Source organism: Callospermophilus lateralis, chromosome 7 (genome assembly GCF_048772815.1).
Source record: "Callospermophilus lateralis isolate mCalLat2 chromosome 7, mCalLat2.hap1, whole genome shotgun sequence".
Lineage (NCBI taxonomy): Eukaryota > Metazoa > Chordata > Mammalia > Rodentia > Sciuridae > Callospermophilus > Callospermophilus lateralis.
The window spans coordinates 2,490,748-2,516,600 of record NC_135311.1 but is presented as its reverse complement, the minus strand read 5'-3'; the positions used below and the strand labels follow the sequence as shown (position 1 = coordinate 2,516,600).

Sequence of the window (25,853 nt, the reverse complement as noted above, 5' to 3'; positions counted from 1 at the left end):
CAGTTGCTGAGCTTGACTTTTGAACTCAGATCCTTCTGCCTCAGCCTCCTGAGCAGCTGGGATTACAGGCATGCCGAGTGCACAGCACCTTAAAAACTGATCAGATAGTAACTAGGTAACCTGAATCACTAGAGGAGTCAGTAGTCAACACTTCCCTTTATTTGATACCACCAAACTTTCAGTTCCTGTTTTGTGATTTTTTAGAGGCAGGTCCTCATTTATATTGTTTCCTTTCAAAAAACTTCTCTTAGGCTGGGGCTGGGGCTCAGTGGTAGAGCGCTTGCGTAGCACATGTGAGGCACTGGGTTCAATTCTCATTACCACATATAAATAAAGGTCCATGAACAACTAAAAAAAATTTTTAAAATATTTTTTAGTTGTAGTTTGACACAATACCTTTATTTTATTTATTTTTATGTGGTGCTGAGGATGGAACCCAGTGCCTCACACGTGCTAGGCAAGTGCTCTACCTCTGAGCCAAAACTCCAGCCCCTAAAAAAAAAAATATATATATATATATATTAAAAAAAAGTTTTTCTCTTGGGTCTGGAGGTGTTGCTCAGTGATAGGGTATAGACTAAGCATTTGCCTTCAATCTCTGGGTCCCAAAGGGGGAAGATGTTTTCTTTAAAATAATTGTGACAGCTAGTGTGTAGCATAGTTCCAGTCAGATGCCCAAAGCTCAGGCCATTTTATTCCTGGAATTCAAGAGGATCAGCTGATTATTCTACTACTTTTTTTTTTTTTTTTTTTTTTGCTTGATTTATCCAGTGATTTCAGAAATTAGTGTTTGTATCATTCAGAAGTGGGTGGGTGGGGGGTACACCATGGATTTAACCCAGGGCTACCACTGAGCTACAATTCCTAACTCCCCCCCCCCCCCAAGACAGTTTCACTAAATTTCTGAGGCTGGCCTCAAAAAAATTTGCTATCCTCCTGCCTCACCCCTCAAAGTTGCAGTAATTGCAGGCATGTAATTCACACCATAATCCATTTAGTCCTTTGGAATTTTCCCACACTCTGTTCAAAGGCCTTAGTTTCAAGATTTGAAATTTTAATTCTGTCCCTCTTAGTTGCAAAGTTGTTACAATGTTTTATTTCAGTGCTCTGGATCCAATACCAGGCCTGAGGCATGTTAGGGGAGGGCTCTACTACTGGGCTACCTCCCCAGCCCATATTATGTGAAGCATGTGCAAAGATCTGGGCTGGGAACCTGCATCTAGGCTGATTATCAAACACCTCTTAGAATCAGTTTGATTGTTTTTTGGAGACAGGTTTGCCATGTTGATCAGGCTAACCATAAACACCTGGGCTCAAGTGACCACTCCTGCTTCAGCCACCTGGCAAGCATACTTCCATGCCAGGTCAGAACTGCTCCCCACCCCCATCCCCCTTGGTCCTGAGATTGAACTCAGGGGTACTTTACCACTGAACTATAGTCCTTGTCCTTTGTATTTTTAAAATTTAAATCTTTTTTTCCACATTTTTCATAGTTGTAAGTAATGATCAGATTTGTTTCTATATATTTGTACAGTCGCAATTTATTTTGAGACAGGGTCTTGCTAAGTTGCTGCTGCTAAATTGAGGGAAACAAGTTTTTGAGTATAGATTTGGGAACACTCCAATCTCTGCAGAACAACTTTGATGTGGGACAGCCCCTGGAAGTTAGTTAACTGGACCCCCAAAATGCTGAATGGTAGCTGCTACTTTCCCCAATTTTGTTCCCATGGGAGACTTGGTTATTGCTATTCCCACCCTGATTCAAAAAACCAGTTTGCTCTGGCCGCCCAGACTTCCCCACAAGCTGCATTCCTGCCCATGAGCTCATTGTTTTGGCTTCTTTACTTGTATAAATCCACAGCCAGTGCCAGAGGTCTCAGCCCAGAGCCCCCTAACTGGCTGAGGCTGCATTCCATTCAGAATTTCACCACCCCCACTTGGTATTCTTCCCGCCCTCATGTGGTCACATGTGTATGTTTATTCAAGTTAGCTGGGGACAAGGTGTGCTGGGAAAGAGAGCCAAGGAAGCAGACAAGGAGAAAAAAAACATTTAATGTTAGGTTTCACCTTAGGTTTTCCACTTTATTCTTATTATTAAATATTTCTTTTTTTGCTACTAGGGATTGGACCCTGGGGCGCTTAACCACTGAGCCACATTCCCAGCCCTTTTTATTTTTTAATATTGAGACAGGGTCTTACTAAGTTGCTTAGGGTCATGCTAAATTGTTGAGGCTGGCTTTGAATTTGTGATCCTACTGCCCTCAGCATCCTGAGCTGCTGGGATTACAGGTGTGCCCCACCACGCCTGGCTCCACTTTTTTTTTAAGAAGGCATCCAGGCAGAATGGCACATATCTGTAATCACAGCTCCTTGGGAGGTTGAAGCCGGAGGATCACAAGTTCAAAGCCAGAATGGACAATTTAGCAAGATCCTGTCGGAAAAGGGTGGAGATATAGCTCAGGTAGAATGCACCTAGGTTCAAACCCCTGTCTTGAGGGAAAACAAAACAAAGCAGTTTAATTGAAGGGGTCATGGCAGCAAGGCAGGGGTCTTCCAGTTAAGAGGAGAAATTGGACTCAAACTCTCAATATTTATTTTTTAGTTATTGGCAGACACAACATCTTTGTATGTGGTGCTGAGGATCGAACCCGGGCCACATGCATGCCAGGCGAGCATGCCACTGCTTGAGCCACATCCCCAGCCCAAGAACTCACTTTTTTCACCCCAGATGAGGTAGGCAGATTCCAAGTTCTAGGCCATTCTAAGCAATTTAGCAAGCCCTCAGCAACTAGGGAGATTCTGTCCAAAATTAAAAATAAAAAGGACTAGGTCAGGGAAAAGGGGCCCCTGGATTCAATCCCCAGTAACAAAAAAGCAAAACAAATAAACAAACGAAAAACACATTTAGGCCAAGGATACAAAGATATAGCTCAGAGATGGAACACTTGCTCAGCATTTACAAGGCCCTAGGTTTTTGTTTTTTATTTAAAACCAGGGACACTTAACCACTGAATGATATCCCCAACCCTCCCCCCACCCCTTTTTTAAAATTTTGAAACAGGGTCTTGCTAAGTTGCTTAGGGCCTAGCTAAATTGCTGAGGCTGGCCTTTAACTTGTGATCCTGCTGCCTCTGGAGTCCTGGGATTACAAGAATAAGCCACCACACCCAGCTAGGAGGAGCTGGTTTTGAAATTTTTGCCATACATTTTGTAATGTACTGAGCTGGTTTTGACTCTTAGGTTTTTTGATCTAGGAGACAAAAAGAGAGTTTCCCTCGGAAACATTGCTTTCCTGTGCATTTTATTTTTGAATCTTCTATGCCTGTCTATCCTGCATTTTCCATTCCTTTGGTTGCTTGGAGCAGTTCCCACCCATCTCCTGTCCTTGGTGGAAATGGGAGGAGAGCAGACAGCTGGGCTGCTGTACTGGAGCAGCTGCAGAGTTTCACTGCTTTGTTACTGAAATTTCCTGAGGGCAAGATATCTTGTTTATTTCCTGTTGACCTTGAGAGCCCAGATCTAAGGAAAGGTGGGGCACACCTCAGGTGAAGAGATATTATAAGGGTGTTTTCTTACTCTGTGAAGTTTTGGAATCATACTATATGCTTAAGTAGAAAACTCCTTTCCTCTCCCCCCACTCCTCTTCGTGATTAAAAAAAAAAAAAACTGCAAAGGCTGTGAGAAGTGAGAAATTTCTCATTTCTCAGAAATCCCTCATGAGGCAGAGAAGAGAAACAGGGAAACAACTTTGTGTTGAAATGCAGGGTTGTTTTTTTTGTGTGTGTGTGTGTGTGTGTGTGTGTGTGTGCGCGCGCGCGCACACACACGCACAAGTGCATGTTTTGAAATGATACAGCTTGCTTTCAGTTTGTTTTGTGTTGCTGGAGATTGGACTCATGGCCTTGTGCAGGCCAAGCACATAACTCTCCCATTGAGCCACACCCCCAGCCCTTGTTGTCAGTTGTAAGAGACAACAAACAGTACTACACAGGAGCTTGGTAATAGTGATGAGGAGCCAGTGGTTGCCTGCTGCTTTAACCCTTACCCCCACCTCAAAGTTTGATGGTTGGAGCCAGATCTGAAACAGGATGGAGGTCTTCTACCTTCCTTTCCCTGTTATGAGTTATGAAGCACATATCAGTGCTATTGAATTATAAACTAGTAATATAGAATAAGGATTTGGTAAGAAGTCTCAAGTAAAGATTATTTTTAGAAGAAATGCAGTTGCATTGCTTTCAAGTACACAACATAAACACTACTTTGAGTTTGTCCTAGAAAAAAAAAACTTGTTAATTAGGATTTATTTTTTCTTTCATTCCCTCCTTCACTTCCTCCTCCTCCTCCTCATTTTTTTAGATAGTGTCTCACTTAAGTTGAGGTCTTGATAAATTGCTGGCCTCAAACTGATCCTCCTGCCTCAGCCTTCCATCTCGGATTATAGGAACGTACTGCCTTAACCAGTGCATTTATTAATTATTTTATTTTATTTTTTTTAAAGAGAGAGAATTTTTTAATATTTTTTAGTTCTCGGCGGATACAACATCTTTGTTTGTATGTGGTGCTGAGGATCGAACCCGGGCCTCACGCACATCAGGCGAGCGCGCTACCGCTTGAGCCACATCCCCAGCCCATTTATTAATTCTTATTCCTTACAAGTCTACAAAATCCTGTTTGGTTGGGTGTGATGGCATACACCTGTTATTCCCAGTGATCTAGGAAGCTGAGGTAGGACTTGGCAACTTAGCAAAAACCTGTATCAAAAGAAAAAATAAATAGGGTTGGGATATAGCTCAGTAGTAGAGTACTCTGATTCCATCTCCAAACTGGAAAAAAAAGTTTTTTTTCTAAAGAATATTCATGACACCTTGAAATGGAATAAAATTAAAATTTCAGGGCTGGGGATGTGGGTCAACCGGTAGCGCGCTCGCCTGGCATGCGTGCGGCCTGGGTTCGATCCTCAGCACCACATACAAACAAAGATGTTGTGTCCGCCGAAAACTAAAAAATTAATTTTTTTTTTTTTTTTTGAGAGAAAGAGAGAGTTTTAATATTTATTTTTTTAGTTTTCGGCAGACACAACATCTTTGTTTGTATGTGGTGCTGGGGATCGAACCCGGGCCGCACGCATGCCAGGCGAGCGCGCTACCGCTTGAGCCACATCCCCAGCCCCCCCAAAAAAATAAATATTAAAAAAAAAAATTTCAGTGTGGAGGCTGGGGCTGGGGCTCAGTGGTAGAGCACTTGCCTAGCACATGTGAGGCACAGCATCACATAAAAATAAATAAATAAAAATAAAGGTATTGTGTCCATCTACAACTAAAAATATTTTTTTAAAAAATTTCAGTGTCATAAATAAAGTCTGCTTGGAACCAGCATGTCTATTTGTCTACTTATCATCCATCTATGGCTACTTTTGTACTGCAACAAACAGAGAAGAGTAGTTGCAACAGAGAGATGACCAGTAAAGCCTAAGATATTGACCATCTAGTTCTGTAAAGAAAAATGTTGCTCAACCCTGAACTAGAGCTGAGGAGTCTCATTTTGTGATGAAAGAGGCAGGCAACCTATAATCCCAGCTGCTTGGGAGGCTGATGCAGGAGGATTGCAAGTCCCAAGCCAGCCTCAGCAATTTATCAAGGCCCTAAGCAACTCAGTGAGACCCTGTCTCTAAATAAAATACAAAACAGGGCTGGGGATGTGGCTCAGTGGTTAAGTGCCCCTGGGTTCTATCCCTAGTATCAAAAAAGAAGAAGAGAACTAGCAACCTATCTCAGAAAAGTACCACATACAATTCCAACTTGGGGCCTTTTTCAAACTACTGGGGCTCTTCCTCAGGCCACTGCAGCACTGCTCTCTGGCACTCAGAAGAAACGAGCTAATCTGTCTTGTTTCTGTACCTCCCTTTCAATTGAGGTGACTTGTTCCCTAGGAGCTGATTGTCATGTCTCATATTTTGGATTAGCCTTGGACATTTCCTTCTGGAATCTACCCACCTTCAAACCTCAGCCCTGAAATACCTTCCTCTTGAGTTGTCTCTCACCTCCTAGGTCAAGGAACCCAAGATCAGTTTGGTGATTGTTGCCAGTTATGCTGAGTTAACTCAAAACTGTTTCTCTTGTTGACAGGCATAGACTTAGGTACTTTCCTGAGACTTTCTACTTCCTGTATAAAGGAGGAGTCTCTCACCTCTTCATTACTTGCCTGTGACAAATAAACCCCTCATGCTTTAACTTCCCCCACCCAGCAGCAGAGATGATGGATTTGAAGGGTATTTTTTTTGGGGGGGGGTACCAGGGGCACTCGACCACTGAGCCACATCTCCAACCCCATTTTTGTATTTTATTTAGAGACAGGGTCTCATTAAGTTGCTTAGCACCTCACCATTGCTGAGGCTGGTTTTGAACTCATGATCCTCCTGCCTCAGCCCCCGGAGCCGCTGGGATTACAGGCGTGTGCCAGTGTCCCCTGTTTGAGGGGTATTTTGGGAAGAAAGGAAATAAGAAGCCTATGCCTACTACATCTTATCTCCCCAAACCATAATCTACTCTAGCAAGATGCTCCAAGGTTCAATTTACTCTGGTGGGAGAGGATGTTAAGATGGAATCTGTTACACTGGGGAGAAGGAGAGAGCAAGAAATTAAAAAAGAATCTGCTGGAGAGGATCTGCATTTTGTTCTCTGGCCCTCGGCTGGCAATGTCTACTTAGATCCTCAACCTTACTTCTCATATGTTTTCTGAAAGAAAAAACATGACTTTAGACTGAGACACTCTTGAACTAACTGGGCCAGCAGCCTGGTTCTTGTGTTTTTCACTCCCAGTTATCAGAGAGGCTGAACCTGAAAGAGTGGAGGGGAAGAGAATCAGGCCACCCCTGCAGCTGTGAGCACCTGCTTACAAGGGAGGCAAGACTAGGGGGTTGGGGAAGTCTAGGAGCTAAATTTAGTCCAAAGTCTGCAGCTTAAATTGGGTGGGTATTTACCCGCTGGGAGGGGGAAGGGAGAGGAATCCTGACCCAAATGAATTTTTGTTTCTTTTTCTTTTTTGGGGGGGGGGGGCGGCTGGGGATGAACCCAGGGCATCACATACTAAGCATGATCTGCCACTGAGCTACACTCTCAGCTTCCAGCTGAACTTCTGAGACATAGTTAACTCCTAAATACACCTGGACTAGAACCACCATCTGGTCCCCCAGCAAATATTTGAAAATGAGGAGTCCTGGACATGCACTGTCCATCTACATGCTTGATTTCTGTACGTGTCAAATTTGTCCCTATCACCACCACACTCCCATTTTGATTCTCGGGGTCTAGTTCCTCTGAACTCTTACCTAAAATTCCCCCTGCCACACCAAAACCAGGGGCTCCTCCACCACATCTCTCTGCCCTTTGGGTGACAGCTTCCTCTCTCAGACCCTCCGTAGAATTTCAGAGGTGTCTGGCCACACAACCCCTGTCTTGGGGGCCAGGAAAAGGGGTTGCTTGGGGTCAGGTTCCCCTTCCTAAGAACTTCCACATTGTCTAGAGGAAGGAGTCCATAGGGGCTGCACTGAGTCCTAGCTTTCAAGTGAGAGGAAAAAAACAAACCCCAGATGAGAGCCACTTGAGAAATGAGAGTTGGAGACAGTGAGGGGACTCCAGGGGTTCTGGGAAAGAGAAAAGAGGTGTTGGAGGCTGGGGGATCCCCACAAGGAGAAATGGCTTCTTTCTCCACCTGTGATTGGTTCTCAGACTCAGACCAAACTCCAAACCTGCCCAGCAACAGCCTTAAGAGGCTAAAGAGGGAGGGGAAGGGCTGGCCAGTCAGCTGAGCTGCGCCTCCACCCAGCTGGCAGCCTGTTTCCAGGAACTGTGGGGAGCGCTGGGGTTCTGCACTGCACCTCCTCCCCTCCGGACTCCACTTTCAGCCTCTGGCGTCTGCAGACTGGCTTAGGTCCCATTTCCTTGGTTCCTCGCCTGTTTGACTCCCCTTACAGATCCATGGGGAACCCACCTGACATCTCTTTAGACTGGACTGTGACATCAAGGCTGGACTTTCCCTTTCCTTGACCCTTTTCCTCTCTCCTAAGTCTGTTTCGTTTTCCTTCCCTTCCATCACTCTTTTTGCCTCCTTCCTCATCCAGTCTTCTTCCAAGATGCCCAAATTCTTCCTTCTCAGCCACATCCAGCCCAGGGAAGGCCTGAGTCCCTGTGAGGGGAGGATGACTGCTAGAGAAACCCTGACCCCCAGGCAGCTCTGGTGTCCTTCACTGTCATGGGGTTAGACTGTTTCTTCAGGCCCTTTAGCAATGGTCTTAGCCAGCCAGCCAGCAGAGGGGAGGCAGATATGGGAAGGTTGCCTCAATGGAGGGGCAACTACTCCTGTCACCCCTTGGGAAATCTGGTCTCCATAAGTAAGGAACTCAGGTGTCAGAACTGCAGGGTCACACCACCTCAGAAAGTTATTTACCTTGAGGAAAAAAATGGAGGGGGTGGGGGAGCAGAGGGAGGAGACTAGGGTGAGACACTTCTGAAGAATGTGTCCTTGGCAGGACATTCAGTACTGTGGGCGCTCCCTCACCCAGCCCCAAAGCCCTTAAAGGCAGGCCAGGCTCCTCCTCCTCTAATCATTTCCTCTTCAAGGGACAGGGGGCCAGAAATCATGCCCCCACCCCCACAAAAAGCAATAAACCAAGAGCTTAACAGGAAAATTGCTAATAAAAGAAGGGGAGGCAGAAAGACAGGGCCAAAGAGAAGAAGAAAACAGCCCCAAAAGGCCAGCAGCCATTCAGCTCAGCCTCGATTGAAAAAAGTACTACTGTGTTCCCAGACTTTACAGAGAGAGCCTCCCAAGAACCCCCATAGCTCAGGATCCAAGATCCCAACTTCACATCTAAACTGGGAGAAGTGGTGACTCCTAGTGGCCAGTGAGTGACCTGCAAGACTGGGGCTGGCCAGGATCCTCTCCCTTTGACCCAGGCACGTTTTTTGGTTTTATTTTGATATTGGGGATTGAACCCAGGGGGTGCTTAACCACTGAGCCACATCCCCAGCAGCCCTCCGCTTTTTACGCATTTTTTTTACCCTTTATTTATTTTTAAGTGGTGCTGAGGATGGAACCTGAGTACCCTTCCTGCCTTCAATTCTGACCTCACACTGCTTAGGTGGCTCAGATGGCTGTGTTCCCACAAGAACAATGAAAGGCATATTTCTTATTTGTCATAATCAACTTTAATAAAAAATAAATTAGTTCTGGGGAAGGAACTATTTTAGGAGGTGGGAAGTAGGGACAGAGGCTAGAGTGTCTTATGGTAACATTTCTTTTTTCCACCCTCTGCCCAACTGGTCCCTGTTCCAAGAGGCAATCCTTTGTGGGTAAAGCAGGATTGATATGGCTGACCTCCCACCCTTAGCTAAGTAGGGAGAAAGGAATAGAGTCTGGGTAAGGGGAAATGGGATCAAAGACAAAAGGGTGGTTCATTTTTAGTTTTTGGAGTACTGGGATGGAACCTAGTACTTGTCTTGGGCATGCTAGGCAAGTGCCCTACAACTGAGCTCCACCCCCCAGTCCAAAAGGATGGTTTAGAAGATGTGAGGCCTGAACATAAGAAATGAGGTTTAGGGCACAAAATTGTGTTTGATGGAGAAGCCACACTTTTTAAGTAGCTCAGATTAGTAAGGAACTGCAAACTTGCTTTTCTCTCAGCTTAGAAAAGTCTCAGGGAAACAAGTATTGTCCCCTCCCCACTCCTTATCAATTTAAATAATTTCTTTTTGAGAAGTGACACACATGTAAGGGGGTGCACACCCCTGCAGGCCCAGATGCACATCTGGGGACATCTGTGCACACACACCATACATATACAGACCCAATCACACATCTTGATAGTCCCCTTCAGTCACTTTGCCCCTGTAGTCATCCTGGAGGACACCCTGGTGAGACTGAGGCAGTCTAGAGAACCAGGGAGTACAAAGTGGGTTGACTGATGAGACTATATGGCATAAGAAAACATAGGAGAGAGTGTCCTGGAACCATTTCAGGCAGGCTCCAGGGGGCTCCGCTCCAGGACATGGGCACAAGAGCGGCAACAGGTGGCTGTGTAGTAGGGGTAGACGCAGAGCCGAGCCTGTACCACCAGGGGGCAATGTGGAGAGCTGTCCTTGCACTGATCATCTGAGGACAGAGGAGGCCAACAGGTACAACTGTTCATCCATACAGAGCTGTACTCCCCTCCCACTGGTCCTCTCTCTCCTCCACCCAGACTTCAGCCAACTCCACTCTGTTGGGGGTTGGGGAGAGGGGGCATTTTACCAGGGCGTTGGTTGCAGGGTTGGCTGTTACAGGGTCGTTTCCTGGAGGGTCGCAGGTGTGGAGGGCATCGAGTGCTGAGGGTCTGGTTGGCACTCAGGCACTGGATCTCTCTTGTCTGTGTGCCCCCCTGGCAGGAGCGAGAACACTAGGAAGAACACAGCTATCATATCAGACTTTTGCTGACCCCAGGGTTCCTCTTTAACCCCAGGCTACCACCTTCTTCTCTGAAAGGTAGTGATGGCACATTATCTGGGGACATTATGAAATCTCAAGTGGAGAAGGCCCACCTGTCCTCCAAGTCTATAGAAAACAGGACAATGTGAAACCTCAGCTGGGCTTGTCCTGGGGCTCAGAGACTTGGGGTAGGGCATGCAGTGTGATGAGCACTCCCCCTTTTCTGGAGGCCCAGGCTGAGCAGGGCAGGGAACCAGGCACTCACCGGACTCCAGGGAGTAGCAAACCATTGGTCCTGGCAAGGCTGACCCCGACAGGGCTGCAGAGCAGGGGGCCTGGGCAGGTGGGAACAGTTGCTAGGAGAAGTCACATTGAACTCAGTCCCCAGTTTGGACACACAGATGACATCTCTACGCTGTGTGCCAGAGCCACATTCTGAGGAGCACTGATATAGGGGAAGGGAAAACAGAAATCATTCCCAACTGGGGATGTGAACTCCCGCTGGGACTGGAATCCCCGCTCTGTCCCCCTCCCAGACCCTCAGCTCACCTCCCCCCAGGGCCCTGTGTACCAACACCGTGTGATCTCACAGGGCCCCAAGCTGCAGGCACGCATGTCAGGAGGGCGGCTTCCTGGTGGGCAGCTCTGCTCACTGGTTCCTGTTCCTGCTTCCTCTGGTCCTGCCCTAAGCATCTCCCCACTCCTGAGACAGACCACAGAACGTCTCTGGATCCCTGTCCCACACTCAGCTGAGCACTGTTGAGAATTAGAGTGTCCTGTATGAAGGGAGGCTGCTGGTGACTGGAACAGGAAGAGGGGGCTTTGGGATGGAAGCATCCTGGGTCCTGTTCCCAGAGGTTTGGCAATGCCCCAGAGGTACCAGCTGGGCAAGGGTAATGATGGTTGCATGTCCAGAACCCTGACGTTTTTCCTCACTTATTTCTGAGTTCCCAGTATAAAGCACATAATAGGTATCTTTTCAATAAATGCATTTTGAGCTGTGTTGAGAAGACTGAGAGGATGGACTGAGTGGCGTCACCAGGGACAGAGGACTTGGTTAAGGGGCTGTGGGGCCCACCTTGGAACTCCATTCGCTGTGGAACCAGGCTGTGGTACAGGGCCCCATGTCACAGGCCTCTCTGCTGGGGGGCTGGGGGGGGCCCGAAGCACACTCCTGCTCATGCACTTCCTTGCCGTTGTTTCCAACACAGCGAACTTGCCTGCTCCTCTGACCTCGGCCACACCGGACAGAACACTTGAGGGGGTGAGGGGGAATCCATGAACCAGGATCTGCCTTTGATAGTCACCCCTACCCAGTGGGTACAAGCTTTTGTGGGTTGAGGAGGAGGTTGAGCCTGGGGCTCCAGGCCTCCAGTCTCTGGTTCATCTCTTATATGACATATATTAGGATTTCATATGAGATCCTGTTTGTAAAAAGTTTCTGTAGACGAAGAAGGAAGTGGAAAAAATACTAATCTAGTTCATTGATGTCCAATTCTCTGGGGTCCTCCTGGCATAGGCCCACTTACCTGGCTCCAGGCAGAGCCCACCTCCCAATGGCCACAGAGGCGTAACTGACAGGGCTGGGTCACATTGGGCCTGGGAAGATGTGCACAACGTTCCGGAGGCACAGAGGAGCCACCTGCCCCAAACTCTTGCCGGCAGTGCAGCTGGCGGTGCTGGGTGCCTGGGCCACAGGAGCGACTACAGGATGTCCACTCACCAGTCTCCCAACTGTGGGCACAGGCAGGGCAGGGGAGAGGGAGAGACAGGAATCAGATGTGTGGGGTTGCCGTGTGCAAGGAGAAGAAACATACTGGGCTTGGGGCCCCATGGAGGAGAGTGGGCACCTGTAGCATTTGGAGTCTGGTTCCTTGTGGCAACTTAGACTGCCACTGCCGGGGTTTTCTTGCTGTCTATGGGGTGTCAGTCATTCTAATCTTTTCTTTCTTTCTTTTTTTTTTTTTTGAATATTTTTTTAGTTGTTGATGGACCTTTATTTTATTAATTTATTTTTATGTGGTGCCTCACTCATGCTAGGCAAATGCTCTACCACTATGCCCCAGCCCCAGCCCCAATCTTTTCTTTTCCTTTTTTGGGTACAGGGGATTGAATCCAGAGGGCTTTACCATTGAGCTACATCCTTAGCCTTTTTTATTTTTTACGGCAGGGACAGGGTCTTGCTAAGTTGCTTAGGGTCTCACTAAATGCTGAGGCTGGCCTTGAACTTGTGATCCTCCTTCTTCAGCCTCCCATCATTGGAATTATAGGCATGTGCCATCCCATTTGGCAAAAGGAATTGGATGTTTGCCAGTTAATTTCTCTTGCCTCTTTCGATTTCTGTTTTTTCTTTTTCCCCCTTGCTGCTGGTGATCAGACCTAGGGCCTTACCCAGGCTAAGCAAGTGCTCTACCACTGAGCCACATCCCCAGTTATCTCAACCATTTTAATCTAGTATTGATTGTCTCTTTGCAGCCGGGAAATGTCAAGTTGAATGCACAGTCCAGGTAAGATCCTGTGAGTAGGGAGCAAGTCCAGGAGCAATTTGTGTGTTTCTAGTATCCTGACCCTCCTTGTGGGCTCTACTTACTATGGAGGACACGGGGGGTTGTGGCAGGGTTCAGGGTTGGCTGGAGGCCTGGCACCCATGGCACAGTTGTGTTCGTCCAGCTCCTCTCCTGACTCTCGAGAAATGCACAGGAAAATGGGGTGCCAAACACCTGAAGGGGAGGAAAGGGTAGTCAGGGGAAGCAGGATGGTTTAAACCCCAGTTTCCATGGGGTCCCAGGTCCCAGGTCAAGGTGTGGACCCACGATCTAGGATATGCAGTTGGAAGTGTCGAGTTGGGCATCTGGACTGAAATGTCAGGAACATAGGTCTGAAGTCACCTTCTCCACAGGACGCTGAGCACTTGGAGTGTCCCACTTGTTTCCAGTATCCAGCTGGAGACCCCAGGGGTGTCCTGAGATGGGCAGGGGCAGGCATCTGGGGGATCCGTACCTGGCGCTGGAGGGTGCCTGGGGTCCGGACTGGGCGGGGTGCTGAAGCAGCTGGGGGCTCCCCCCTCAGCCTCTCTGAGCAGGGGAGTTGAGAAGGCAGATCAGACGCTTCCTACCACCTGGAGCTCCTCTCGGCTTCTCCGCTCCTCCTGGGTCTGGGGGTCAATGGAGGCTTACCAGGCTGAACCCGATGGATGGGAGACTCCGCAGTGGCGCTCTGGGGGACTGGAGGTGGTGAAGCGAGGACATACTGATAAAAAACCCCAGGGTTATCCTCCTGAAAGATCATCTGGGGGAGAGAGGAGGTGATGGGGGGGTGTGGGGTCCTCCCACGGGACCCCTATGGCTCTGCCTTAGAGGACAGGCCTTCCTCTCAGCCCCCGGCTCACATAGACATCCACAGGCTGGGTTGTGGGGCCGTCAGCTGACAGGCTCTCTGCCTTTCCCTCCTCCCGAGGAGGACGGTTATACTGGAAGACAGTTCCACCAGCTGCGTAGGACCCAGGGGGATCCACAGCCCAGTTCCCATTGATGATGGACCTGCCCCCAGGGCCACGAAGAGCTGAAAGGGAGAGATCCGGAACTTGGAGGTTAGTCATTCTGTCCTCCTCCCCACTACTTCCTGACCCTTCCGTGCATCCCACCCAGCGCTTAAGATACCCTAAGCCATCTCAGCTTCCTCATTTCCCCAGAAAGAGGGGGAACTTCTCCCTGTTTGACTTGTGTGTCGTGCTGAATAGGAGCCTGGGAAGCAGAAGCGAGAGACCAGAGGGAGGTGGGACAGGACGGGGCCAGGTGCTCACCAAGGTAGTTGGAGCTGGGCCGGTGCTGGGCAATCTGAAGCTGGGAGGCACCAGCGGGAATCCAGAGGATCTTCTGATAGCCCAGAGGGCCCCCTCGGTCCGTGAGGTTCCCCGAAATGAGGCGACAGGTAGAACCGTCACCCCCACAGACTCCACAGCCATCTGGACGCTTGCCAGACCCGAGGATGCCATCACAGCCAGGGCTCTGGGAAGAGTGAGGTGAGGCAGGGTCACATGGAAACCAGATGCCCCCTGACTCACCCTGGTCCACGCAGGGCCCTCAGCTCATCACCAGCCTTGCTGTGGTGCTCTTCACCAGCCCCAGCGCCCCGGCCACACTCAGGGATGGGGAGAGCCTGACAGAGCCCTCCTCAGTGTGGCAGGCCAAGCTTCCCCTGGGGGCGTCTGTTACTCTGTGGTTGTAACGATGACTGAAAGAGACTCTGTGTGCACATGCACACCCTTCCTCCCTCACCAGACAGCGTCCAGCCACACAGATGTCGGGGGCTCCAGGCTGACACAGGGTCCCATCCTGGACCTTTTCAGTGTGACGGACGTAGAAACGGAAGCCGCGGGGACGGCAGTTCAGCTCACAGCGTTGGGATCCCTGAACTAGAAGACAAGGTAGAAGGTTGGTTAGCCAGGGTCCCTGGTGAGAGACCAAGCAGCTTTACTGATATCACCTTGGGACATCTTGAGGTCACGTGAATTGGTGTGACTGAAGGAAACATAACAGTCCCGCACATTGAAAGACGGGTGAGAGGGCTGGGGACATAGCTCAGTTGGTAGAGTGCTTGCCCTGCATGCACAAGGACCTGGGTTCAATCCCCAGCACCACCAAAAAAAAAGAACAGAAAGAAAGACTGGTGAGAGCCTGGCATGTCAGGAGGTGAGGCAAGAGAATCGCAGCTTTGAAGCCAGCCCCAGCAACTCAGCAACACTGTAAGAACCCAGTGAGACCTGTCTCCAAAAAAAAAAAAGACTGTTGATGTGGCTCAGTGGCTTAGCACCCTTGGTACCAAAAACATAAGAAAAAAAGAAGAAATGTTGATCAGGTCAATAGAGGCCATGAGACCATCAAGGTTTGCTTTTTGTTTGAAATGGGGTTTCTCTATATTGTTCAGGATGGTCTCAAAGTCCTGAGCTTAAGTCATCCTCCTGCCTCTGCCTTCCAAGTAGCTGGGACTACAGGTGCTTGTCACTGCCCCTGGCCTTAAGGGACTTCTACCACCTATGATTACACAAGGTCCAAGCTTATAAGGGTTGTCTTGGTGCAACTGAAACCACCAGGACCCATGGCACCTCTGCTCCTACTGTGACGTCTGGACAGAACCTCCCGGGTCACATCAACTTCCCACCTCTTAGGATGGACATATTCCCAGAGGAAGCTAACCAAAGGACACTTCTGGATACCTCCCTCTCCCAGCCTGGCGCCTTTGCTGACCACCTGTCACCATCTGACATCTAAAGTCCCCTCCCCTTTCCAGAGCTGGGCTAAATCTCTCTGGCCCAGCTCAGGGGAGTAAGAAGGTATGACAGAAGAGAAAGAGAAGGCCTGCGTGGGGAAACACGGGGCCCAGAGTGATGGGGCCCTCCCTCCATCACGCCCACCTGCTCCCCGCAGCCAGCACCTCACCTTCAGTGAAGGGCTCCCACTGGTACAGCTGACCCATGAATTCCTGGGAGTCAAAGGCTGCGCACTGTAGGGCCCGGGGATCTGGCTGCTCAGGCGGGCAGGGCTGAGGTGGGGGAAACAAAAGAGAACCAGGAAGGGATACTTGGGTGTGGGCCAGGGCTGGATCTGGGGAGCTGGGGAGGGTCGGGTCTTTGAAAGAGCCCCTAACCCCCACCCTGAGATCAGATGCCAGAACCCTTCTCCCTCAGGTCCAGGTCAGACAGGGACCCAGACTCAGTGTTAGGGAGCCAGATTGGAATTCTGGGCTAGGGAGACAAGGCCCAGGGAAGGACTCACCCCTTGGCTGCAGGCTCTCAGCTGCTCAGTCTCCCCAGAGCATCTTGGGACAGGGCTGCTAGGAGCAAAGAGGCTCCAGAGAGAGCTGGAGTGGGGTCCAGCATTCAGCAGAGGGAACCAGCCATCTGGTGGGTGAGGGGCAGGCTCCATGCGGGACCTATAAGGATTTCCCCCAGGTCTCCAATGCCTTTGTCTCTGCTGACCTTGTCCCCGAGGGACAGAAGGGAAAGGGTCAAGGCGGCTTCCTGCTACCCAGGGACTGGCCCAACCCTGAGAATTTGGCATTCTTGGTTGAGAAGACATAGGGAAAGAGCCACTTTCTCCCAAGGAAGGGGAAGGTGAGGGAGACCCTGTGCTAGAGGCTTGGGCTATGGGGTGAGGCTGTGTGGGGACAGGACTGGTTCTTGGGGGCACCTCGTTCTGAGCAGCTTCAGACTTTGGGGGTTCTTCTGGGAGGGATGGGATATGGGCAGATGGTTCTGGAGAAGGGAGCTGAGTCTGGGAGCCGTGGTTTGCAGAGGATGGCTCTGCTCTGGGACTCAGGGATAGAAAGTGTCCTTCCCTTCCTGAAGAGGTCTGGGGAAATTCAGATCTGGACGACCTCCGGGGGTGCCTGCGGCTCCTATGCAGTGGCAAGGCAAAGGGCACTCTTCCATAGCCGAACATTCCTGGCTTGATGGGGTCTCGAACCCGGGACCTGAAGAGGTGTTGCAGACATGGGGTCATAGCTCTGGCCATCACTGACCTGCCTCTCCAGCCTACTTCTTGGCACCAAAGACCAACTTCCTAGACCACAGTGTCCTTTACTGCCCTTTTCTACACCAAGCCCCAACCCCTTTACCCAAGGCCCACCCCTGTCCTCATAGCCTTACCTCTGTGGCCCCTGAGCTTCCTGGGTCTCTTCTTTCCCTAGTTGGGAAGCAGGACCTCGAAGGGGGCCACCCCTTCCCTGAGGCGGTGGCCTGTACAGGGAGTGGGTTTCTCGGGAAGTCTGAGGTCTAGGGCCCTGACCCCGGGGCCGAAGGGCTTCTGGATGTCTTGGGGGTCTGGGAGGGAAGGGCAGGCCTGGGCGGAGTTGACACATCCGGCTTCTGCGCTGCACCCCTACCCCACAGGGCTGGGAGCAAGAGGCCCACTGGTCCCAAGATCCCCAGACACCCTCAGGGCCCCGGCCCTCCTCTGGGGGTGTCTGAGGAGACTGTTCAGACAACACCTACATAGAGAAAAAGGGCAGACAGAATTAGAGTGACCTGAGGGGGACCCTCCAGGTACCTAGTCCAGGCCTGGAGCTGGGCAGTTGTTACTGGCTGAAGGTCAACATCAGAGGCGACCTCAGCCTTCGGTGTCCTTGTCAAGCGTTAGGGAGTTAGCAAGGGAGTTGAGGGAGTCAAGCATGAGGGAAGGGGACCACAGATCAGCAGAAAGTGTGGGAAATGGAGACTTGGCCTGGGAGGCAGCGTGGGAGGCTAGGTGAGACAGAAAGACCCCAGGCAGGGGCTGGTGGCCGCCCACTTGCCCAGGGCTCACCTCCTGGTCCAGGCAGAGCTGAGGGAGGGACAGAAGCAGCATAAGACACAGGCGGGGCCTGCAAACCAAAGGCCAGGATGCACCAGCAGAGCCAGAGGTGTTGCGACACCGCCCGTCCCTCCCCCCTCCAGCGACTCCCACTTCTGCCAACTTCTCAGAAAGCAGAAGTTTCTCCTCACTTTCCTGCACCCTCCCAGTGACCCGTCCACCCACATCCATGGATGAGCCTTCCCTCCTCCCTGGCTGCCCCTCCTCTTACCTGCCCACCCACTTCTCCATCTCTCCGCCCCGCACTGCCCCTGGGCAAGGGAGGAGGGTACCGGCCAGGATCCCTACTCAGGCATCAGGGCGTGGAGACTGCGCTCTGCAGGGACAGAAGCCGGTGGTTACCTCTTCAGCAAGCTGGAGGGCTGAGAGAGGTGACTCCTCAGAAGGACATCTCGGGAGCAGGGGTGGGGGGATGAGTCCAACCCTTTATGATCTGAGGGTGGGAGCAGGAAGGAATGCTGCCTTCTCCATCTGCTGAAGCTACAGGGTGGGGGTCTGACCTCAGCCTCCCAACTCAGCTTGGTCCCCTCCCCTTGGCCCTGTGGGGACTTCTCAGCTCCTCCCTAAGTCCCGAGGAGGGGCTGTGTAGGGGGCAGCGCAGGCCCAGAAGCTGTTCGTCCTCAGGATTTTATCTGGCCGGCTCCTGCCCTCCGAGGCTCCTTGGGAAGGTGGGCAGCAGGCTGGGCAGGACGTCAGACACCCCCCCCTGTTTCCTACCTGACTCTGGCCTTTTTTTCCCTTAGCCAAGCTGCTTTATGGATGGAACAGGCCCATCTCAGCCTGTCTCTGACGCTTTTGGCCAAGGAATAAACTAAGTAGGTTGATGGCTTCATCTCTAGAGAAGAGGGTGATTTAACTCGCCTCCATGCCAGCATCCATTCAGCATGGGCTCTGGGGGGCCTTATTCATGCAGTTATTTTTCTCTTGGGGCACAGCTGTAATGGCTGGGGAAACCTGGGAAGGACAGCCATGCAGCCAGAGCTGCCCTTGCTGCCCAGTCACAGTCCTTTCATTCTGGAATGCTGGGAAGTCCATTCTGGAGTCTAGCTCTGAAAACTGGGGAAGTAGGGCTTGGTCAAAGCCTGACTCACCCACCCATGCCCTCCAGTCCCTTCCTTCTCACTATGAACCCTTCCCACCCCCATCCCCATCCCGTCTTAGTTCTGCTTTCCAGGAAAAAAAAGCACTGTTTCTGTTGGATCTGAAAGGCACCCGTTGAAGAATCCAAGGAGGCCGAGCCAGCTTAGGGGCAGGAAAATGCAGAGGGAAGGGTAGGAATGCGCTTGGGGGTAGCACCACTCAGCTCCAGCCTCTCTGTTGGACCACAGGACTCAGAGTTGGAGGAAGGGATCAAAGTGGCCGAGCCACACGGCAGGGCCACCTCAGCTGCTTGGAGCTGGAGAAGGGGTTGATGGTGGCCTCTCATTCCCCTGGCTGGGCTGGCCACTGAGGTCAGCAACTCCGCCCTGATGGGAGGGGGAGATAGGGTTCCAGAGAAGGACCCACATTCCAACCCAACTCTCAGCCCTCTGCCTGGATGTAACTTGGGGATGAAGGGAAGCAGAGACAGGCTGATGGTCACTGCCTGCTCCACTCCCCTCGACTCCCCGGGTCTATTCTTGCTGCTTCTCTTCACGGGTCTACCCAGTACACATAATCCTGTCCTGAGCTGGCTTTGGCAGTTCCCTGGAGAAGTGAGGGGTGGGGGTGACGTGAGCTCCTGGGGTGGGGCCAGTCCTGGCTCCCTCTCTGGAAAAGTCTCACCCCACCCTACCCTGCACAGCTGGGCAGGGGGCCGATACCCTCTGCTCTGTGGAAACAGACACACATTTGTGCTTTCACCCCTTTTCATGTCCCTCATCTGGTGTCTCTCTCTGACCAAGGTGAGGAGAGTAAAGGTCAGAACTGGTCACTCTAGTGTCAGGCTGGACCCTGGTCAGGACAAACCTGGGCTCCTTCTGGCCACACCTCTCACTCTGGCCAGTAGAGATCAAGGAGAGCGACTGGAGCAGAGCTAATCCCTTCTCCAACACCCAAGGGACTCTAGGAAATGGGCCACTGCTGGTGGGTGGGGGCTAGATAGTGTGGTTCTGGGCTGGCCATGGAGAGTCCCTGTCCTGAGTCAGAATTCCTTCTTCCTCATCCGGCCCTCTCCTGGGGCCTGGAGGACTATCCAACAGGTGTCTTTCCTTTGGGTCAACCTCCTGCGCCATCAGGTTGAGCTGTATCAAAGGCACTCACCTGCATGCCTGTCAGCGACCCTGTCCCTCAATTCCAGGAGTGAAAGTGTCTGTCGGGGGTGGGGAGGGAGGACATGTCCTCGAAAAGCATCCCCCTGGAGGAGGGAGGCAGAGGCGCCAGCGCGTGCAGGGAGGTCTTGGGTATGTTTTCCAACTTTACTATGTGCCTTGCAGGAAGTTTGGCTCATTGGCCGCCCGGAGGATGGGGCCAGAGTACCGGCGGATCAGACCCCCTCCCCAGGAATTCAACCCCAGGGGCTGGAGGATGGTCCGGGGTCGTGGTGGGGGCGCGACCGCTCAGCTCCGGGAGCGGCGGCGGCGCGGGCTGGCGGTCTAGGCGCGGGACGGGTGGGGACAGGGGAGGCTCTACCTGCTCTGCGCGCCCCGTCGGCCCGCGGACCCGTCTGCGCCCGGGCGCTCTGAGCAGCCTGGCTCGGCGGCGGCCACTGCGGCCCCGGGCCGGGCTGGGGACACGGCCGCCTCCGGCCGAGGCTCCGCCCCGCGCCCCGCCCCACGGCGCCCCGCCCGCCACGCGCCGGGGCCCGCGCCCCTCGGCCCGGGGGTGGGGACCCCCGACCCCACGGCCGCGCTCGCCGGGCCACCCAGCCGAGGCCGCGGGCGGTCGCCCTCGGTGCCGGGCGCCCCCGACGGCCGGACTGGGAGGTGCCGTGAGTTTGGAGGCAGCGGTCGACCCCGGGCGCGGTCCCCGCACCGCCTGGAGCTCAGCGCCCCAACACCGCCGGCCTCCGGACCGACTGTGGTGGGAGCACCGTGCCTTCCCAGGCTCGGCGGCCTCCAGGGCCGCAGGGCCCCGGGGCCTCTGTGCGGGTGGCCTGGGCAAGCCGCTGGCCCCAGAGCGGAACGCTGGCCTCGGACCGAGTTGGCCCCGCGCGACCACAGATCCACACGGGTCAAGGTCCTGTCCTCCCCACGGCCTGCCTGCAAGCCCAGCCAGCTCTGTCCCCCGTGCGGTTCCGAGTGCTGAGGACCTCTGCGAGCCTCGTTTCTCCATCCACACCGCGTGGCACCCAGGCAGTAGCGCGAGGAATGTGAGCTAATGACGAGGCGGACTGACCCCACCGTGAACGTCCGCCGTGAACCGGGGGTCGGTCCTGTGATCTTAGAGAATACGACAACCTCTCTGCCGCCGTTCTCTCATCTCTAAAGTGGGGCTAACTTGACGTAGATAGACTTGAAGATAGGATCCACTTATATTTGCAAGAATGCACCCAAGCTCAGAAGTGTTGGCGACATCGGGGAGGGGTGCAGGTTTGGAGAGCCGAGGAAAAGGCTTTCCCATTTTACTCTGTACATTTGGATTTTTTAACCACATGCATTGTCAATGTATTCAGGTTAAAAATAAGTAATATTTGTAAAACGGCGGACATAGTGGAGATGATAAACGGTTACTATTTTTTTTTAATTTTATGTTTTTTGATACTAAGGATTGAACCCAGGGGTGCTTTATCACTGACCTCCAGCCCTTTTTATTTTTTATTTTGAGATAGGGTCTCATTGAGTTGCTTAGGGCCTCGCTAAATTGCTGAGGCTGGCTTTGAACTAGCCATCCTCCTGAGCAGATGGGATTACAGGCAGGTGCCACCGCTCTGGCTGGTCACTACTACCTTTAAATTTTTATTTTATTTTATTTTTTTGATTAATGTTGTGGCTAATTGTGGGACTTGTTTTTATTTTTTTAATATTTATTTTTTAGTTTAGTTGGATGCAACGCCTTTATTTTATTTATTTTTATGAGGTGCTGAGGATCGAACCCAGGGCCTCGCAAGTGCTAGGTGACTGCTCTACCTCAGAGCCACATCCCCAGCCCTACCTTTACATTTTTATTTGCCATTTACTCATGAGTCCAGTTTTGTTAAATCTATTCAGTGCTTTAAAGCTGCTTTTTTTCTTTTTTAAGAGAGAGTGAGAGAGGAGAGAGAGAGAAAGAGAGAATTTTTTGATATTTATTTTTTAGTTATTGGCGGACACAACATCTTTGTTTGTACCTCGTGCTGAGAATCGAACCCGGGCCGCACACATGCCAGCAAGCGCGCTACCACTTGAGCCACATCCCCAGCCCCTTAAAGCTGCTTTTATTTTATTTTCTCCTTGGCACTCGGGATTGAACCTACGGGCTCTCTGCCACTGAGCTACATTCCTCACCCTTTTTATTTTTATTTTGAATCAGGGGCTCACTAAATTGCCTAAGCTGGCTTCTAATTTGCAATCCTCCTGCATCAGCCTCCCAAGTAGCTGGGTTTATAGGCCATGTACCACTGCAGGCAGTGTAACTGCTTATTTGTAAGTGACTTGAACACGCTTGCCTGTAATACCAGATGGCCTCTACAACCCCCTCTACACCCCCCCCCCAAGGCCCTAAGTAACAGTAAGAACTTGTCTCTAAATTTAAATATATATGTATGTATATAAAAGGGTTAAGGATGCAGCTCAGTGATTAAGCTCCCCTGAATTCAATGCCAGGTATCAAAACTAAATAAATAAATGTGATTTGGAACCAGCATGGTGGGACATACCTGTAACCCAGTAACTTGAGAGGCTGAAGCAGGAGGATTGAAAACTCAAGGCCAGCCTCAGCAATTTAAAAAGGATGTGGCTCATGGTAAAGAACCCTGGGTTAAATCTCTGATAATAAAAAAGGTTAAAAATTAAAAAAATAAAATAAAAGTGGCTTGGAGGTCAGTTAATCCTGGGCTCAGCAGAAGCAGATATTAGGTCTAAGAATATCATGGGTGAAAATATAAAATGCTTTTAGGGTGGGGATATAGCTCAGTGGCAGAGCAAGTTCCTCTGTTTGATCCCCAGCAAAAGAACAGCTTTTATTTCACTCATTTTGCGGTATTAGGAATAAAACTCCAAAACAGAACAATATCCCTAGCACTTCTTTTTTATTTTTTTGAGACAGTGTCTTGATAAATACCAAGCCTGACCTTGAACTTGCTATCCTACTGCCTCAGCTGGGTTTGTTTTTTTGTTTTTGTGGCACTAGGGATTGAAACCAGGGGTGTTCTACCACTGAGCTATGTTCCCAGACCTTTTTATGATTATGAGACAGGGTCTTGCTAAATTGCTAAGGCCGGCCTGGAACTTGCCATCCTTCTACCTCAGCAACCCCTTCTACACCCGCCCCCCACCCCAGTCATTGGGATTACAGGTGTGCACCACCATGCCTAGCTTCCCTGGGTTTTTATTTTTCAAGATACTCTAGTTAGAAATATGACAGATTACTAAAAGCAAACAACAACTTCAAACAGGAAGCACATCACAAACAGGACTGCGGGGCACATTTACTGCAGGCCTTTATTGGTGCCTCTCAAAAGGTACTTGGGTTCTGGTCCTCCTTTTTCCCAAAGGGCTTGGGAAGAAAGGGGTTAATGACCCACTCCCAGCAGGGTGGTTTATCAGGGACTCCTGGTACTAAACAGTCCCAACCCAGAGGCATATTTATAGTTCTGGGTTCTGAGGGGAAGCCCCTTTGCCCAGTTCTCAGAGTACAATGCAGACCAAATGCCTCCTGGGAGGCCAAGGGAGATATTTTAGGTTAGGTAGTTTTCAGTGCTGCCCTGTCACAGCCTGTCAGCTAACACTTATCTAGAAAGAGGCAAGGGAAAGGTTTGCCTTTGACATTTGTAACTGATGAGAACTGAAGGTCAAAAATAGTCCCTTCCATTAAGAAATGGTGACCAAAGAGCTCTCACCACAGCTGCCACTCTCCTGGTTTAGTGGCCTGAAAGAGTTGCATAAGGAAATTTCCCTAGTCAGGTACGGTGGTGGACGCCTGGAATCCAGCTACTCAGGAGGCTGAGGCAGGAGGATCACAAGCCCAAGAGCAGCCCAGGCAACCACCTAGTGAGAGCCTGTCTCAAAATAAAAAATAAAAAGGGCTGGGGATGTTGATCAGTGATAGAACACCCCAGGTTCAATTCCCAGTATTAAAAGAGAAAAAAAAAAATGAAAGAAAAAAAGAAGAGAGAAATTGTCCTATGCCTTAGTAACTTGTGAAGTATCAGATTAAGTTTGTGGAAACTGTCTTAAGGATAAAAAGATAAAAAGAAGTTTGTAAGGGCTTGGGATATAGCTCAGTGGTAGAACACTTGCTGAGCATGCTCAATGCCCTCAATTTGATCCCCAGCATTGAAAAAAGAGGAATTCTATAGCTGCCTAATGGTGTAGCTCAGTGGTAGAACTGTGCTTAGCAAGAGAAGGGCCCTAGTTTCAATCCTCAGCATCATAATAACATAGCTAGTATGTCATAGCATTCCTTCTATTCTGCACCTGAGACATGTGAGCTTTACGCATCTATCTCCCTCTGTCCTCATTAGGCAGAGACTGTCTCATCATTTACAGATTTGCAAACAAGAAGAAATTCCAGAAATTTGCCCCGAATCTCATAGCTGGTAAAAGAGAGAGCCAGTTTTCCTTTCCTTTTCTTTTTCCCCCCATTGCTGGGGACTGAACCCAGAGGTGCTTTACCACTGAGCACATCCCCAGCCCTTTTTTATTGTGAGACAGGGTCTTATTAAGCAGGTTGTTGAGGCTGATTGTGAACTTTCAATCCTTCTGCCTCAGTCTCTAGAGTTGCTAGAGCTACAGGCTTGTGCCCCCTCAGCTGGAGAGAACCAGTTTTCTAATCAGGCACTGTTATCCACGTATGTTGTGTGCAAGTGAAATTTTTAAGTAATGTATCTGAGAATACATTCAGAAAGTTTTGTGTTGAATTAACACAGTTTTAAATTAAGGTCTAGTGTGAGAGATTGTCCCTTTTTTTAAAATATTTTCTTAGTTGCCAGTAGACTTTATTCATATGTGGTGCTGAGAATCAAACCCGGTGCTTCACACATGCTAGGCAAGTGCTCTACCATTGAGCCCCAGCCCCAGCCCCAGCCCAGATTGTCCCTATTCTAATACTGATTTTAAAGCCAATGTGTACAGGTCAGGCCCTGAAACTTTGGTGTAGGGTCATAATAACTATTTCTTTTTATTTTAATATTTTTTATTTTTAGTTATAATTGGACACAGTACCTTTATTTCACTTATTTATTTTTATGTGGTGTTGAAGATTGAACCCAGGGCCTTGCGCATGCAAGAGGAGCACTCTACCGCTGAGCCACAATCCCAGCCCCATAATAACTATTTCTGAAAAGCCTGGTGTTTGCCCTTCTGCCCCTCAGAATCATGGTTTGCTGAACTCCTTTGTTCCAAAAGAGACAATCCATGCCAGGCTGGTCTCCAGCCATGAATTCCCTGTTCTAGTGTATTGTCACCTTCTCTCACACTGTTCTGACTCACCATGCTATATTTTTTAAAATATTTTTTTTTAATTGTAGATGGACACAATAACTTTATTTTACTTTTATATGGGGTGCTAGGGATTGAACCCAGTGCCTCCTGCATGCTAGGGGTAAGCACTCTACCACTGAGCAACGACCCCAGCCCCTCACCATGCAATTTTGTTTTGTTTGGGGGATTGAACCCAGGGGCTCTCTACCACTGAGCTACATCCCAGCCCTTTATTTCTTCATTTCCAGTCAGGCTTTTGCTAAATTGATCAAGTTGGCCTGAATTTGAGATTCTCCCGCCTCAGCCTCCTGAGTAACTGGAATAATAGGCATGTGCCACCGTGCCAGCTCTAATGCTGTTCTTTTGACCTATTGGCCTTGGCTTGGCCCAGTTAGCCCATGGCCCATGACTGTTACGGGAGCACCCTGACACCTCCTGTGTTCTCCCAGGAACCCAGAGGGTGGGGACCTCCTGTGGTGTTGACCTTTGTATCCACCACCTTACC

The 25,853-nt window shown here is 50.4% G+C and overlaps 1 protein-coding gene across 5 annotated transcripts; it reads right to left on the bottom strand.

Annotated features, from left to right (window-relative positions):
- Positions 1-9,198: 9,198 nt before the first annotated feature.
- On the bottom strand, positions 9,199-20,507 carry Adamtsl4 (ADAMTS like 4). Of its 5 annotated transcripts, none has more exons than XM_076861775.1 (19): positions 20,421-20,506; positions 20,052-20,100; positions 18,022-18,126; positions 17,763-17,820; positions 17,108-17,448; positions 16,236-16,932; positions 15,900-16,002; positions 14,739-14,875; positions 14,264-14,468; positions 13,850-14,022; positions 13,638-13,749; positions 13,350-13,535; positions 13,052-13,181; positions 11,991-12,195; positions 11,540-11,716; positions 11,011-11,217; positions 10,727-10,906; positions 10,288-10,432; positions 9,199-10,149 (listed from the first exon to the last, which is right to left on the bottom strand). In XM_076861775.1, the coding sequence occupies exons 3-19, from the start codon at positions 18,039-18,041 to the stop codon at positions 10,013-10,015; spliced, it is 3,213 nt and encodes a 1,070-aa protein (XP_076717890.1). In that variant the 5' UTR covers positions 18,042-18,126; positions 20,052-20,100; positions 20,421-20,506; the 3' UTR covers positions 9,199-10,012. The 5 variants fall into 5 exon arrangements, with proteins under 5 accessions (XP_076717890.1, XP_076717891.1, XP_076717889.1 ...); XM_076861776.1 differs by lacking the exon at positions 20,052-20,100 and adding an exon at positions 18,234-18,290 and having other exon boundaries at positions 20,421-20,481; XM_076861774.1 differs by lacking the exon at positions 20,052-20,100 and having other exon boundaries at positions 20,421-20,507.
- Positions 20,508-25,853: the final 5,346 nt, after the last annotated feature.

Coding starts and splice junctions, on each gene's coding strand:
- Adamtsl4 (XM_076861774.1), bottom strand. CDS start 18,041: ATGGAGAAGTGGGTGGGCAG. Junction 13,536..13,637: donor CATCCATCGGGTTCAGCCTG/GTAAGCCTCCAT, acceptor TCCCCTGCTCAG/AGAGGCTGAGGGGGGAGCCC. Junction 12,196..13,051: donor AACCCCCCGTGTCCTCCATA/GTAAGTAGAGCC, acceptor CTGTGCCCACAG/TTGGGAGACTGGTGAGTGGA.